The sequence below is a fragment of the Penicillium coprophilum genome, assembly GCF_028826855.1.
Source record: "Penicillium coprophilum strain IBT 35676 chromosome Unknown utg000005l_segment0_segment0, whole genome shotgun sequence".
Classification (NCBI taxonomy): Eukaryota; Fungi; Ascomycota; class Eurotiomycetes; order Eurotiales; family Aspergillaceae; genus Penicillium; species Penicillium coprophilum.
Window position 1 is genome coordinate 1,861,044 of NW_026622724.1, and position 12,117 is coordinate 1,873,160.

The 12,117-nt window shown below is 51.4% G+C and overlaps 4 protein-coding genes across 4 annotated transcripts; 3 read left to right on the top strand and 1 right to left on the bottom strand.

The window, feature by feature from the left end:
* Window positions 1-1,168: 1,168 nt before the first annotated feature.
* On the top strand, window positions 1,169-7,903 carry N7500_008289 (putative myosin class II heavy chain (MHC); the record flags this gene model as incomplete). Its single annotated transcript, XM_056679433.1, has 1 exon — window positions 1,169-7,903. One exon carries the CDS (start codon window positions 1,169-1,171, stop codon window positions 7,901-7,903), a length of 6,735 nt encoding a protein of 2,244 aa, XP_056529805.1.
* Window positions 7,904-8,879: 976 nt separating this feature from the next.
* On the top strand, window positions 8,880-9,816 carry N7500_008290 (p24 family protein; the record flags this gene model as incomplete). Its single annotated transcript, XM_056679434.1, has 4 exons — window positions 8,880-9,077; window positions 9,282-9,489; window positions 9,552-9,739; window positions 9,799-9,816. The coding sequence occupies 4 exons, from the start codon at window positions 8,880-8,882 to the stop codon at window positions 9,814-9,816; spliced, it is 612 nt and encodes a 203-aa protein (XP_056529806.1).
* Window positions 9,817-10,304: 488 nt separating this feature from the next.
* N7500_008291 (uncharacterized protein) lies at window positions 10,305-11,116 on the top strand (the record flags this gene model as incomplete). The annotated part of the gene is made up of 2 exons (XM_056679435.1): window positions 10,305-10,442; window positions 10,715-11,116. 2 exons carry the CDS (start codon window positions 10,305-10,307, stop codon window positions 11,114-11,116), a joined length of 540 nt encoding a protein of 179 aa, XP_056529807.1.
* Window positions 11,117-11,253: 137 nt separating this feature from the next.
* On the bottom strand, window positions 11,254-12,096 carry N7500_008292 (uncharacterized protein; the record flags this gene model as incomplete). The annotated part of the gene is made up of 3 exons (XM_056679436.1): window positions 11,254-11,930; window positions 11,978-11,996; window positions 12,055-12,096. The coding sequence occupies 3 exons, from the start codon at window positions 12,094-12,096 to the stop codon at window positions 11,254-11,256; spliced, it is 738 nt and encodes a 245-aa protein (XP_056529808.1).
* Window positions 12,097-12,117: the final 21 nt, after the last annotated feature.

Below are 12,117 nucleotides of genomic sequence, written 5' to 3' on the forward strand. Positions count from 1 at the left end.
TCTAGACAATGCTTTACCCTGTCCTCGCTTGTGTGAAACCGTTTTCTTCCAATGAAAAGAGAATAAGAAAATAATCTAAGGCTTCATAACCTGAGGGAAAGGTACCAATTCTGTTTAGAAATACTCTGTATACTCCGTACTTTGTAGATACCTGGTAGTATCTTCGTCCTAAATAAAGCGCTGAGAGGAGGGAAGATGGCCAGAAAGCGCTTAGGGGATCCGTAACAGGCATGACTCGACATCCGTAGACAGATTCTGACCAATCAGCCTCAAAGCCACGAACCCTGGAAGTCTTTACTGTAGAATAGACCCTGATTGGCCAACCAAGACACGAATAATTAGTCATGCAAATAACCGCGGTGAATGGCCCCGGGTGGTACGGTCGAATCCATGGAAGCGTTCGACTCTACCCCTGAGTCTGTTTAGATCTCCAATCAAAATTGGAGTTCATTGTTTACTTTTAGTATCAAAAGTAAGGAGGCATGAACACCCTTGACCTGAAGGCAAGGGTTTGAATCAGATCTGTCGGGTACATATGCGTTTTACGTACGGAGTAGACAGCATTTGACATTGTCAGAGAAAAAAAAAAAAAAAAAGCCAAGTCAACAAGATAAGCTAAGCCAACGGCCACGGGTATACGCTAAACAAATAGTTGAATGGGCCTAGGGTACCCTGTACACCGCATTAGCTCGCGCTACCCACACTCTAGGAGGTACCCAGTACGACGATCCAATACCCGTGACGTCCAACCTTTTTTTCCCCTTAGTTCCCCATCCTGGTCTTTGGGTTTGGTTGTTTCTGAATCGAGCTTCTGACCTCTTCATTCTTTTAATCTGCTTGCAGATTGTACTTATTCCCCCCTCCAAAAAAGACAAAGACAACCTGTATATTATTTAGCCTCAGGTTGTCTTGCCAGCAGTGGTCTTCAATTCCGGTTTGATTTCCATGCGTCAACATTCTGGACGATAAGCGGAGCGGCAAGCAAGTGCTTGCTGCAGGAGTCGACACGGAAGGTGTGTTTATGCATTGATGTTCTCTCTCTTTGACCCCCTCTCTGGATTGTGGAATTGGGCTCCCTACTCCGCGCTGCCACGCGATTTGCACTTCATTCTTCAACTCCCTTCAATCGCTCTTGACCCCTCCAAATATGCCAGTCTAACCGTCCTGGATGACTACAGATCTAGATCATTCCGTCTCTTCCGCCATCTCGGCATCTTCTCCACAGTTCCACTCGCAGGACACGCGCCTTGTCCGTGAATCGCGCCTGGCTCCTTCACTACTTTTGTCCTCTCCGCCGTCAGGAGACTCTAGTCCGTCGACCGCTGGTTCCCCCGGTCAACGAACCTCTCCGCGGAGCATCACCCTTGAGCCCCCGCCTCTCCCATTTTTATCCTCATATCGCGCAACTGAAGAATCCCGGGCCTCCTCGCCGGTCAATCGCAAGGCGGAAAGCAGCATATACTACACCACCACGTGGGGTTCCCCGTATGCAGCACCTAGCACTCGGAGACTCTCAGTGACAAACAGCCAACACGAATTCACTGGGGTCGACGACGCATCTGGTCCCAACTCACCCGTCTCGTCAGTAGCTAAGCGCACCGAGTTCCGGAGATCGAGTGCCGCCAACGACGACACACTTGAACCCGTGGACCGCGATATCGTCGCCAACAACGGGGATAAATCGATCCGGGAATTTACGCAGGATTGGATCAATCAGTACCTTACCGGTCAACCTAGAACGGAGCGCAGCAATTGGCTCAGCGACGACTCGGGAAGTGAAGCACCGTCGTTCATCACTGCGAGGAATCACTTTGCCGACGACGCTTCGGACGACTGGCTTGGTCTGGAAGACGACTTTCGCTCAGAGGATCTGTTGAAAACACCAACGCTGTCTGATTTCGTCGGGAAAAAAGCCGTGCGTGCAAAGGTCAACAAAACTCTGCACAAACGCGCTGACACCCTGCGACAGGAGGACTTTTGGGGGTTCGCGTACGATAAAGATCCCCCACAAAACAACATGTCCGACTTAAAGACACCAACCGTCGAGGTAAATTCGCCGGTATCGCCAGTGGAGAAGCCGTTACCTCCTCCACCCACAAACGCGACGGAAGACACGCCGAAATTGGAAGACCCATTCGACCCGGTTCCATTAAAAACACAGGTCTCCGATATCAGCCAATCAGCCAGCCCGGCCCCACGGCAGAGAAAGAAGCTGAATTGGCGTGGGAAAGCCTGCATCATTGAGCTGCCACATGTTGATAAGAGAGGCTCGGGACCTGAATATCGTCTCCTAACACCGGCCGACGTTCAACGGCGGATGCAACAATGGGAGAGTGAAGGGTACGATGTTCGTGGATTCACCGTTGGGGATTCCGAGGGCCCCTCCACCACGGCGACTCTAGGTGGTCTCAGCCGACCCCTATATCCCGACCCATATGACCTCCATGAAATTTCGAAAAGCCAACCGCTTGTCGTCAACTTCCCAGATAGAGCCAAGTGGGAGTCTTACATTAGGGAACTCCAAGAAGAAAAGCTTCGCGCCCTTGGGGTGTCATTCGGTGACGATGAACCTGAACAGTCAATTTCACCCGATTACTCGCTCAATCCCAGCGGCACCCCTTTCCCAGGCCTTATCGCTTCCCCGCCGATTCCTACTGCGTCTGCAGCAAGTAATCCTCTAGGCCATATTCACCCATTCTCGCCTCACTTTAATCAACCATCGATGCCTACGCCTGGTGCTATGGGCTCCATGGCATCACCTGCTTCGCAATTCGGTATGCAGACGCCATTTATGGGTGCGGATCAAACTATGATGGGCGGATTCCCTTTCCAATTCCAGCCCACGCCTCCTACCCAGGGATCTATGACGCCCCAAGGCTTCTTAAACCCCCGACAAGCAACTTCTTCGGCTGGTCCAGGGGCGATGGGGAACTTTTCCTCCATGCTTTCACCAGTGTCCCCACTACATGACCAAGGTTCATTCCACGCAGGATTTAATGATAAAGGCGTCTTCGATGATCAATATAGCCATGGGATGCACCAGGAGAACTTGCCATATCAAGCTCCCCAGACTCCGGTCAACGGACACCCAGATCATTTCCACGCATCGAACGTCGAGCTTGCCCAGCCTACACCTCGAGGCCACGGTCACAATCTGAGCGAAAACCTGCAAAGAGGACTGGACCAGATGACGCATACCGATTATCATCTGGAAGACTCGATCGACCGACAATTGGAGGATGATTACCGTGATGTCAATCATACAGGCCTGCTGAAGCCACGCTGGGGATTGCCAGAAAATGATCACCACGCACAGAACCCTGCCCATCCCCTACCTCATTCCTTTGCCCAGCACCAGCTCCCTCACCAATTCTACGGAGACCAATATCAACAACACAATGGCCAGGATGCTTCCGATCTCGACACGAATCCCAGTGTTGCAGGTACACCGCAGACTCGCCAAGGGCCGTGGCACGACCCCCAGCCTAGCGGTCACTCCTACCATGCAGGCCATAAGTCGCAGCTCTCGATTTCATCACTCAACGTCGCAGCCAAGGAATTCGACCCTACTGGGTCATTCAATTCCCAGCCCGTGCCGTTCGGTAATGACCCATTCCAGTTTGGTGGCAGGGGCGAGCAAGGATTCGGATTTGCCCCGCCTCCCGCGTTCACGCCTGGTAGCAGCATTAATGGCCCAATGGATCCCAATCAGAACCATAATGCCAGCAGCAGTGGCGCATTCAAGTTTTCCGCCGCTTCGTTCAATGTAGACGCACCTGTTTTCAACCCCAACTCCTCTGTCAGCCTCAACTCCAATGGCAGCTCCGAGAAGCCTCTGGCCAGTCACACCAAGATCTTTGGCGACATTGACATCAGCGAGATACATACCCCTGACAAAAAGTCCAAAGCTATTCCTATTGTGCGTCCCGATGAGATTGAACATGAGAACAAATACAAAGACCAAGTCGTTGAAGACGCCACCAATGGTCGATCTGTGCCCACGGACCGCCACAAGCGTGCGCGTCGCGGTGTTGGCCACGCCGAAGGCGAGGCTAGATTTAGTATCTCGACTAACCCTCTGGGCGAGGCGGGCAACGTTCAAGCTTCTTCAAGTGCGCTTCATGCAGTCGCTGAGGGCAAGGAGAATGCCATGCCCAAAGAGAACAAATCAGTTGAGCGAATAGGTACTCCTGTTAGCGAAGCTGACACTTGGACCCTGTTCGATGCGAAGCGTGAGGCTGAGAACGGCTCTCAAAGTGGATCACCAGTCCGGGCGGAGGCCTCCAAAGACGTTATTATCGAAGAACGTGAACCAAAGGAACCTGCCGCAGGAGATAATACGTCTGTCACTGTCTCAAAGAGTGTCGAACATGCTCCTCACACATCCAAGAGCTCGCTCAAGAGCACTACGCTGTCGGCTAATGCTCGGCCTTTCGAGTTCAAACCTGCTGTTTCAGAGTTTGTTCCCACAACCGTTCAGCCATCTAGCTTTGCCGAGCCAAAACCTAAGGTTATTGAAGAGCCCATCAAAACCCCTGTCAAGAGTCCCGCTACAAATCAACCCATGCAAGCTGGACTCATGGCTTCTCGCTTCGCTGCCACAAGCCCACCCAAGAACACAACCTTGCTAGATCACCGTGCTGAGCCTGAAGCCAACACTTCAACCCGCGTGGAACCAGCATTCATCACTCGTAAGCCTGGGCACTACGACAGCCCATGGGACTCCGAGGACGACTCGCCTGACGATGAGGAGCTGAATGCAGTCATGCAACAGCTAAACGATGACGACGCAGATGTCGGCATCGAGCGTCAAGCAACTCCTTACAACACGATCCACGCAACTCCCTTCCAACCGCGACACGACCACCTCACCGAGTCTATGGGTGGTCCTACGAAGGAACAACGGTTTGGTTCTGCGGAGGCCCGAAGCGAAGCCCCCAGTCCGAGTCCCGGTGGAGTTCCTAAGACCTACAAGCTCAGCATTCCCAGGCTTGGGTCGGACATCGACGCCAATAGCAATGCTACCTTCTCTCCGCAAAAGAGCCTTATCTCCCGTCTTCAGTCCCCTGTTCGTCACCTCGTTACTGAAAATGACCATGTCAGTGACTGGGATGACATGATCTCCGCTGGTGAAGATGAGAAGTTCATGAACCGTAACCGCTTCTTCGACCGTCGCATCAACGATCTTGTCGGCTCCGCTATCGATGAGCGCTTGGGCCCGATGGAACGTGCCTTGGCTGTTATCCAGCAGTCGGTGGCCTCTATTGCCACTGACACTGCAAGCAGAAAGGTCTTCCGCAGCACCTCCGCTGAAATGGAAGACAGTGACGCCGATGATGAGGATGACGATGAGGGCGAGGAAGGTTTGGTTCGTGAGCGCTCGCCCCACAACATGAGGGAACGTAAGCTAGAGATGCTCAAGAATGTGGTCATGGAAGCCTTGGTTACTCACGACATTCCTCAACGTGTTTCCCCGCACTCCAGCCACAGCGAGATGTCGCAACTCAAGGAAAGCATTGCTGAACTGCAAGCTCTCACGATCAAAAAGCTCGCTCAGGACCCTGTTGGTGATATGCGTGAGATTATCGAGGAAGCCATGGCCAAGCAATTGGCTCAGCAGGTTGCCTTGCAGAAGCCCCCGAGCCCACGCCTGTCAGAAGCCGAGGAGATTGGTGCTGACAGCCTTATGCTCCAGATTGATGGCCTGAAAAGTATGTTGCGAGTCGCTGATGAGCGTGCTGAGCAGGAGTACAAGGATCGCCGCGATGCACAAGATGCTATCTCTGAACTCCAGCGACTGTTGAAATTTGCCGAGGAAGATGCTGCTCGTCACAGTGCTGCTGCAGAAGACGCCGAATCTCGTCTTCTCCAGTTCAAGGAAGAGAAGATCCCCTACTTTGAGAAGATGCAGTTCCGCACCGAGTCTCTTTCGGAAGAGAGCGAGACTCTCAAGGTTACTATTGCCGAGCTGTCCACGAAGAACATCGCGCTTGAAGGTACCCTCGACGAGTATCGTCTTTCTAGCGACAACTTCCGCCGTCAGCTGGAGACCACCAAGGGCGAGAACAAGTCTCTTCATGAGACTATTGATCACCTGAGAACTCGCATCGAGGACAGCATGATCTCTCGCCAAAACCTCACTGAAAAGTTTGATCGTCTTCAAGACGACATGCTGAGTGTCACTGCTGATATTACTCGCGATCAAGCTGCCTGGCGCAGAAAGGAGGAGGAGCAATCTGCTAGGTACAATGAGCTGCGCGCGTCGCATTCTCGTGAGCTCCAATTGCGCGAGAAGCTCGAGGAGGATGTCCGCGAGTTCGAAAAGAATGAGCGGGAGACCACGAAGCTGAGGTTTATCCAGGAGCAGTCTCAGCGAGAGAACGCTAGACTGGAGGAGCTGATCACCAGCCTCCGGGCGGAGAACCATGACCTGCAAATCAAGGCTGCTCGGTTCGAGCGGGAATTCATTGAAGCCCGTGAGAGCAGCCGTGCTGAGATCCAGCGCACTCGCTCCTCGATGGAGGCAGACCTTGAGGCTTCCAACAGCCAGGTCAACATTGTGCGTGCCGAGCTGGAGGCCCAGATCATTTGTCTAGAGAGTCAACTTGATAACAACCGCATGGACACCGATACCACTCGCGAGCGCTACGAGCTTCTCCTCGAGGAGGCCAGGGACTCGAAGACAGCTGCCCTAGCTGCTAAGGATCTTGCTATCGATGAGAACCGCAAGATGCATGAGCGCGTTCTCAATGACTTGCGTGAACGTCACGCTCGCGCTTTGCATAACTCTTCAGAGGATCGTGCACGCGGTGAGAGTCACAATATGGAGCGCATGGCTTTGTCCGAGGACAAGGCTAAGCATCTGCAAGAGCGTGTAAACCTCCTTGAAGAAAAGCTTGAGATCGCTCAGGCTGCTGCCCGTGCTGCTGCTGAGGCAGCCCACAGCGCCAAGGCAAGTCCCAGCTCAGTCCCAGCTGCCGCATCCTCACACTCGCGTGCGACACCGTCCATGTCCTACCACAAGGGCTCCGAAGAGCCTGAACGGATATCTCCTCAAGCGCTCCGCGAGTCAATATTTGTCCTCCAGGACCAGCTCCAGCAGCGCGAAACACGCATCGAAGAGCTCGAACAAGAAGTCTCCACGATAGATAAAGATGCACCAAACAAGATCAAGGAGAAGGATACCGAAATCACCTGGCTCCGTGAGCTCCTGGGCGTCCGTATCGACGACCTGCAAGACATAATCCAGACTGTGTCCAAGCCTTCATTCAACCAGCAAGCCGTGCGTGACGCAGCCATTCGTCTCAAAGCCAACCTCCAAATGCAGCTGCAAGAAAAGGAACGCCTAACAACCGGTCATCTCCCCTCCCTCGCCGACCTTGCCGCCTCCCCCCGCTCCCTTCCCCTAGCCGCAGCCGCCGCCTGGGGAAATTGGCGAAAGGGCCGCGAATCCGCCGCAAACTCCGACCAGACCCCGTCAAAACCCAGCAACGCGAGTACCTTCCTGTCAGGCCTCCTCACACCCCCGAGCTCCCACGCCAGGGAGCATGGTACTGGTCAGCAGATTAGTGCCGCTGCGCGGTTTGCACAAACTCGCCCCTTGAGAGGCCCAAGACGTGGCTCGGTTCGCAGCCAGGCACCTGTCACAGAACCGCCTCAAACGCCGCCTCTTCTCCGCCGCTCGAGCTATGACCATGATGCCGAGCCGGCGAATTACGAAGACGGGAGCTTTGCGGATGAGAACGAGAGTACCGTTGATGGGATGGTTTCAGCTTCGCCAAAAGAGAGGGACGATCAGGGTCCATTTGGGCCTCAGATTGACGTGGCCGAAGCCGAAGGAAGTGATATCCTGGCCGACGATGACGTCTCCTCTTCTGATGAACCCTCCACTGAGGAGGAATGATTTCGCCGCCTTTGATCATCACCCATAGACTGTCCTGAGCCTTTCGTCCCATCTCGATATTTTCTTGGTTTGTTTTCTCCACCGGGAAAACGATAACAGAATGATTACTCGGAGATCTCCTTGTTTTTTCATCGCTTACTGCTGTCTTTGCGTTTGGTGCCAGCGCCAATTTCTCAGATTTCTCTCCTCTCGTTACATCCATATTCCCCCTTTCGACATACATACCTATCTTTCGGCTTGGCCGTTGATCAATGTTTGCGTTTTCGGATTTGATACCACGCCGTTATTTCACTTGCTTTTTTACCTCCCCACCCGAAGATCTTGTACATTGAATATCCTACCATTTTTCTTCTTGTCCTATCGTTTACATCCCATCTATACATACTAATAGTCAATCCCTGTCATTCTTTACTTTCTGATTGTTCTATATTATTCACGCCCTCCCCCCTTTTTTGTGATCTTGTCGGATGTAGCCGTGTTGATACTCACGCATTCGCCGTTGCGTTTCTTGTAGCTTATCATTGTTCAAATGTTTATTATTTTTGAATAAAGCCAGACTTTTTTTTATACATCGCCGTGTGGTCTTTGCAATATTGACGTCTGGAATTTGATCACCTGGGGCTGCTTGATGAAGGAGGTCATCGATATGCATTTGATTCGGGGGGAAACAAAATATATCTTGATGAAAAGTTGAATTGCAAATTTTGGGATAATGATTTTAATGAGCTTTTGTCCCATCAGGGACTCGATGATACCGATAAACACATATATAAGCAGCGAGTATACGTATCAAGTCCTATAATCATCTAAGTCTACTGTGTAGTATACGTCGAGCCAAGAATCCCAAGAGCGGTGTTTATGAAAGTGGTCCGAGCGCCAATTGACACCTTGCGTGTTGACAATCAACACCGACATCACCAACCCACTCACCTGTCAATTCCCCCAGACTCGCTGGAGCTAGCCGGAATATTCCACCATGCGATTCTCAACAAGCACCCTCCTGGTCACCGCGCTGGGGTGGATCACCGCCGCGACCGCACACACCATCCAGCTCAAGGCTCACACACGAGAATGCTTCCACGAGTCACTGCACCGCGACGATGTCATGACTGTCACTTTCCAGGTTGGAGATCGGGAGTTTGGAGGAAGCGGTAATCTTGAGGTCGATTTCTGGGTATGAAATATCCCCGTCTGGTCTTGGTGATGAATGATTTGGTGTCACTCGGGAGTCCCCTTCTGCTCCACTTGTGGTTCTGGCATGGGGTTTCGGATCTAGAAACCGAGAAGTCTATGAGATACAGATATAGCTCAGCTGCTACATCAGCATGGAAGAAGGATTCCAAGTGAGAACGCAGAAACTAACACTCGGTCGCCGCAGGTCGAGGATCCCCTGAGAAACCGCCAGTACTTCAAGCAAGCCGTTGCTTCCGATGACTACTCGTTCACCGCACAAGCGGATGGCAAATACAACTACTGCTTCAGCAATGAGGGCTGGACCTCAAACTCCAAGGAGGTCTCCTTCAACGTTCACGGAATTGTCTACGTGCCCGAAAGCGAGATGACGAAGGATCCCCTCGAGGTCGAAGGTAAGCGCGGAGGACACAAAAAAAAGGAGGAATATTGAGACTGATCATCTGATACCATATAGTGCGCAAACTTTCCGAGGCTTTGGCCCAGGTGAAGGATGAGCAGTCGTACATTGTTGTGCGCGAGCGAGTACACCGCAATACTGCAGAGAGCACTAACGGCCGCGTGAAATGGTGGAGTATGTTCCAGCTTATGGTGGTTATCGGCGAGGGTGTCTTCCAGGTGTGGTGGCTCAAGAGATTCTTCGAGGTACGTGAATTTCTGTGGCTGAGACACCGGCAAATGAGATACTAATGATCAATATGCAGGTCAAGCGCGTGGTTTAAACCATATCTACCGTCTTTTCTTGATCAAAAACATATCCCTTCCCCTTCTATTATGCATCGACGAGCGGCAGTGGATTTTGGTGCTTCACAGCCAGTTCGTTTTCAGCGCGATTTACCAGGATAAATTTATCACGTTTTCACGCCACGGTGTCATGCGATCAAGTCCATATAATATAAATCTGTACCACAATGACCCAGGCCATCATGCCATTCAAGTATATGTAGTGCATGTTGTCCGTGGCAAAAGTACCGCAAAGTGCGGAGACATACGACCGCACGAAGTTCGCCCCAATTGATATCGGTTGCACTTGCAAATGAAGTATACAAAGTAAATGTGATTTCTCATAAATCTTTCACCATGCCGACATATTGACCCCGCAACTCAACAGTGGCAAAGTATACACATTGACCGTTCAATGCAAGGGAACAATTCCGACTATTGATAGGAATAAGCACACATTACATCAACCTTGCATGGCATTTTGAATATGGACAACCTCATGACGAACTTCACCATCCCCTTGAATAACCCAAATCCCAATGATCCGCTCTTCCATGTTTGCTGGCGTCGACAGTCGTGTTCAAGCTGCCTGACTGGTGATGTTGCCTGCAGCTGGTGTGCTATAGTAGGTCACATCTTCTTCTCTTTCTGTAGTCGACTCGATTCTGCCCTCACCCTTTCTGATAATTGGCATTCGATATGCGCACATGTTCCCCTTCGTATTCGTTTCATACTATTCCCTTGCATCCACTAGAATGTGGAGAAGAGTTTCAAGACGACACCCATACCCCGGATCCTCAATATGTATTACTTTTGCTTTGACTTGATCGGCAAAATGGGACCCATGATCTTCTACTCCATGCCGGAGGAAGCTAACTATTGATTGTTATGCTATAGTCCTCGACCTGTGTTCCGAATCAATCGCGGGTTCCAATATTTGCGCCATTCGGCTCAGCAAATATTTGCCCTCTTGGACCCAAAGAAAGATGGGAACTGAGGGCCCGGCCATTTGGATGCAATGCTAGTACGTTTACGGTTTTATCAATAATGGGTGCGGTGCTTGCGACAGTGGCGTTGGGCGCAGTAGGGGTTGGATTTTTGTGGCTTGTGCACCGGTCCAGATGGCGTCGGAAGGAGGCAGAGTATGGGCAGCCTGATGAAGGAGAAAGGGCATATGGGTGGCAAGGTGGGAATTCGAGGCCTGCGTCCTTGGCCGGGTTCTTTCCTCAATGGAATTGGACAGTGGGTCGGACTGAAGCCGAGGAGGAAGAAGCCGAAACAAGGCCACTGTTGGAGTAGAGTCAAATGAGAGGGTATAATTGCTATGGTATACATTCAAGCTGAACATGAAATACACCCATGGCTTGGAAATAGAGTGTGAACCTAGCCTATCTGTGTTTGTCTTTTGGTGTGTCGCTATATAGTTGCTATACAAATCAGACTGCACAATTGATCATCTCGCGTACCACCAAAGCAATCTCCTCTGTAACCTTTTTGTTTCTTGGAATTAAATGTCCGGCTCCATGGTCGAATAAATCCACACTGTCTGGATCACACATATTGTACAGTGCCATTGACCCATCAATGAACGGATCTGATGCACCCACAACATGACAGCTTGGAATAGTAATCGGTTCTTCATTATAGTCGTCAGCTGTAAGAAGCCTGCCAGTCACCGGGTGTACCGGTGGCCATCCGCTGAAAAAGATCGCGCACTTAAGTCGAGGTATCCGACCATGTTCTCTCTCTCTTCTTTGCTCCTCCAGAATGAGTGATGCGGCAATTTGGGCCCCCTCAGAGAAGCCAATCACACCACCAATATCACCTTCACCGTCGAGAATCCCAACGAGACGGTCCACGACTTGAGCGATAGAGGAGAATGTGGGATTGCCTGCTGCCTGTGCGGCTGCCTTCATTGCTTCTTCGGGAGTATTGCGCTTTGGAAAGTTGCCCATGTTCCTATGGACCAGGGGCCCATCGACCTTCATAAAGGTATAATTGGGAGGTGGACCAAAGAAACCGGCAAATTGTGGAGGAACATGAACCTCGGTGGTTCCCTGTGTGAAGTGGAAGCTGGCGTTCCCATTGGATGCGAGGGCATCACAGAAGGGGCCTGAACAATCAGTCTCTTCCAACGTTCATATCGCATCTACTGCTTACCTAGCTGTATTTTGAGAGCCTGTACAGTGAAAGTCAACTGAATGATCTCATTACACGTGATAAGCTGCTTGACATACCTTAGCGTTGCAATAACCTCCTGGGAGGCATAGAAACTTCATTGCGAGGATCAAGATCAACTG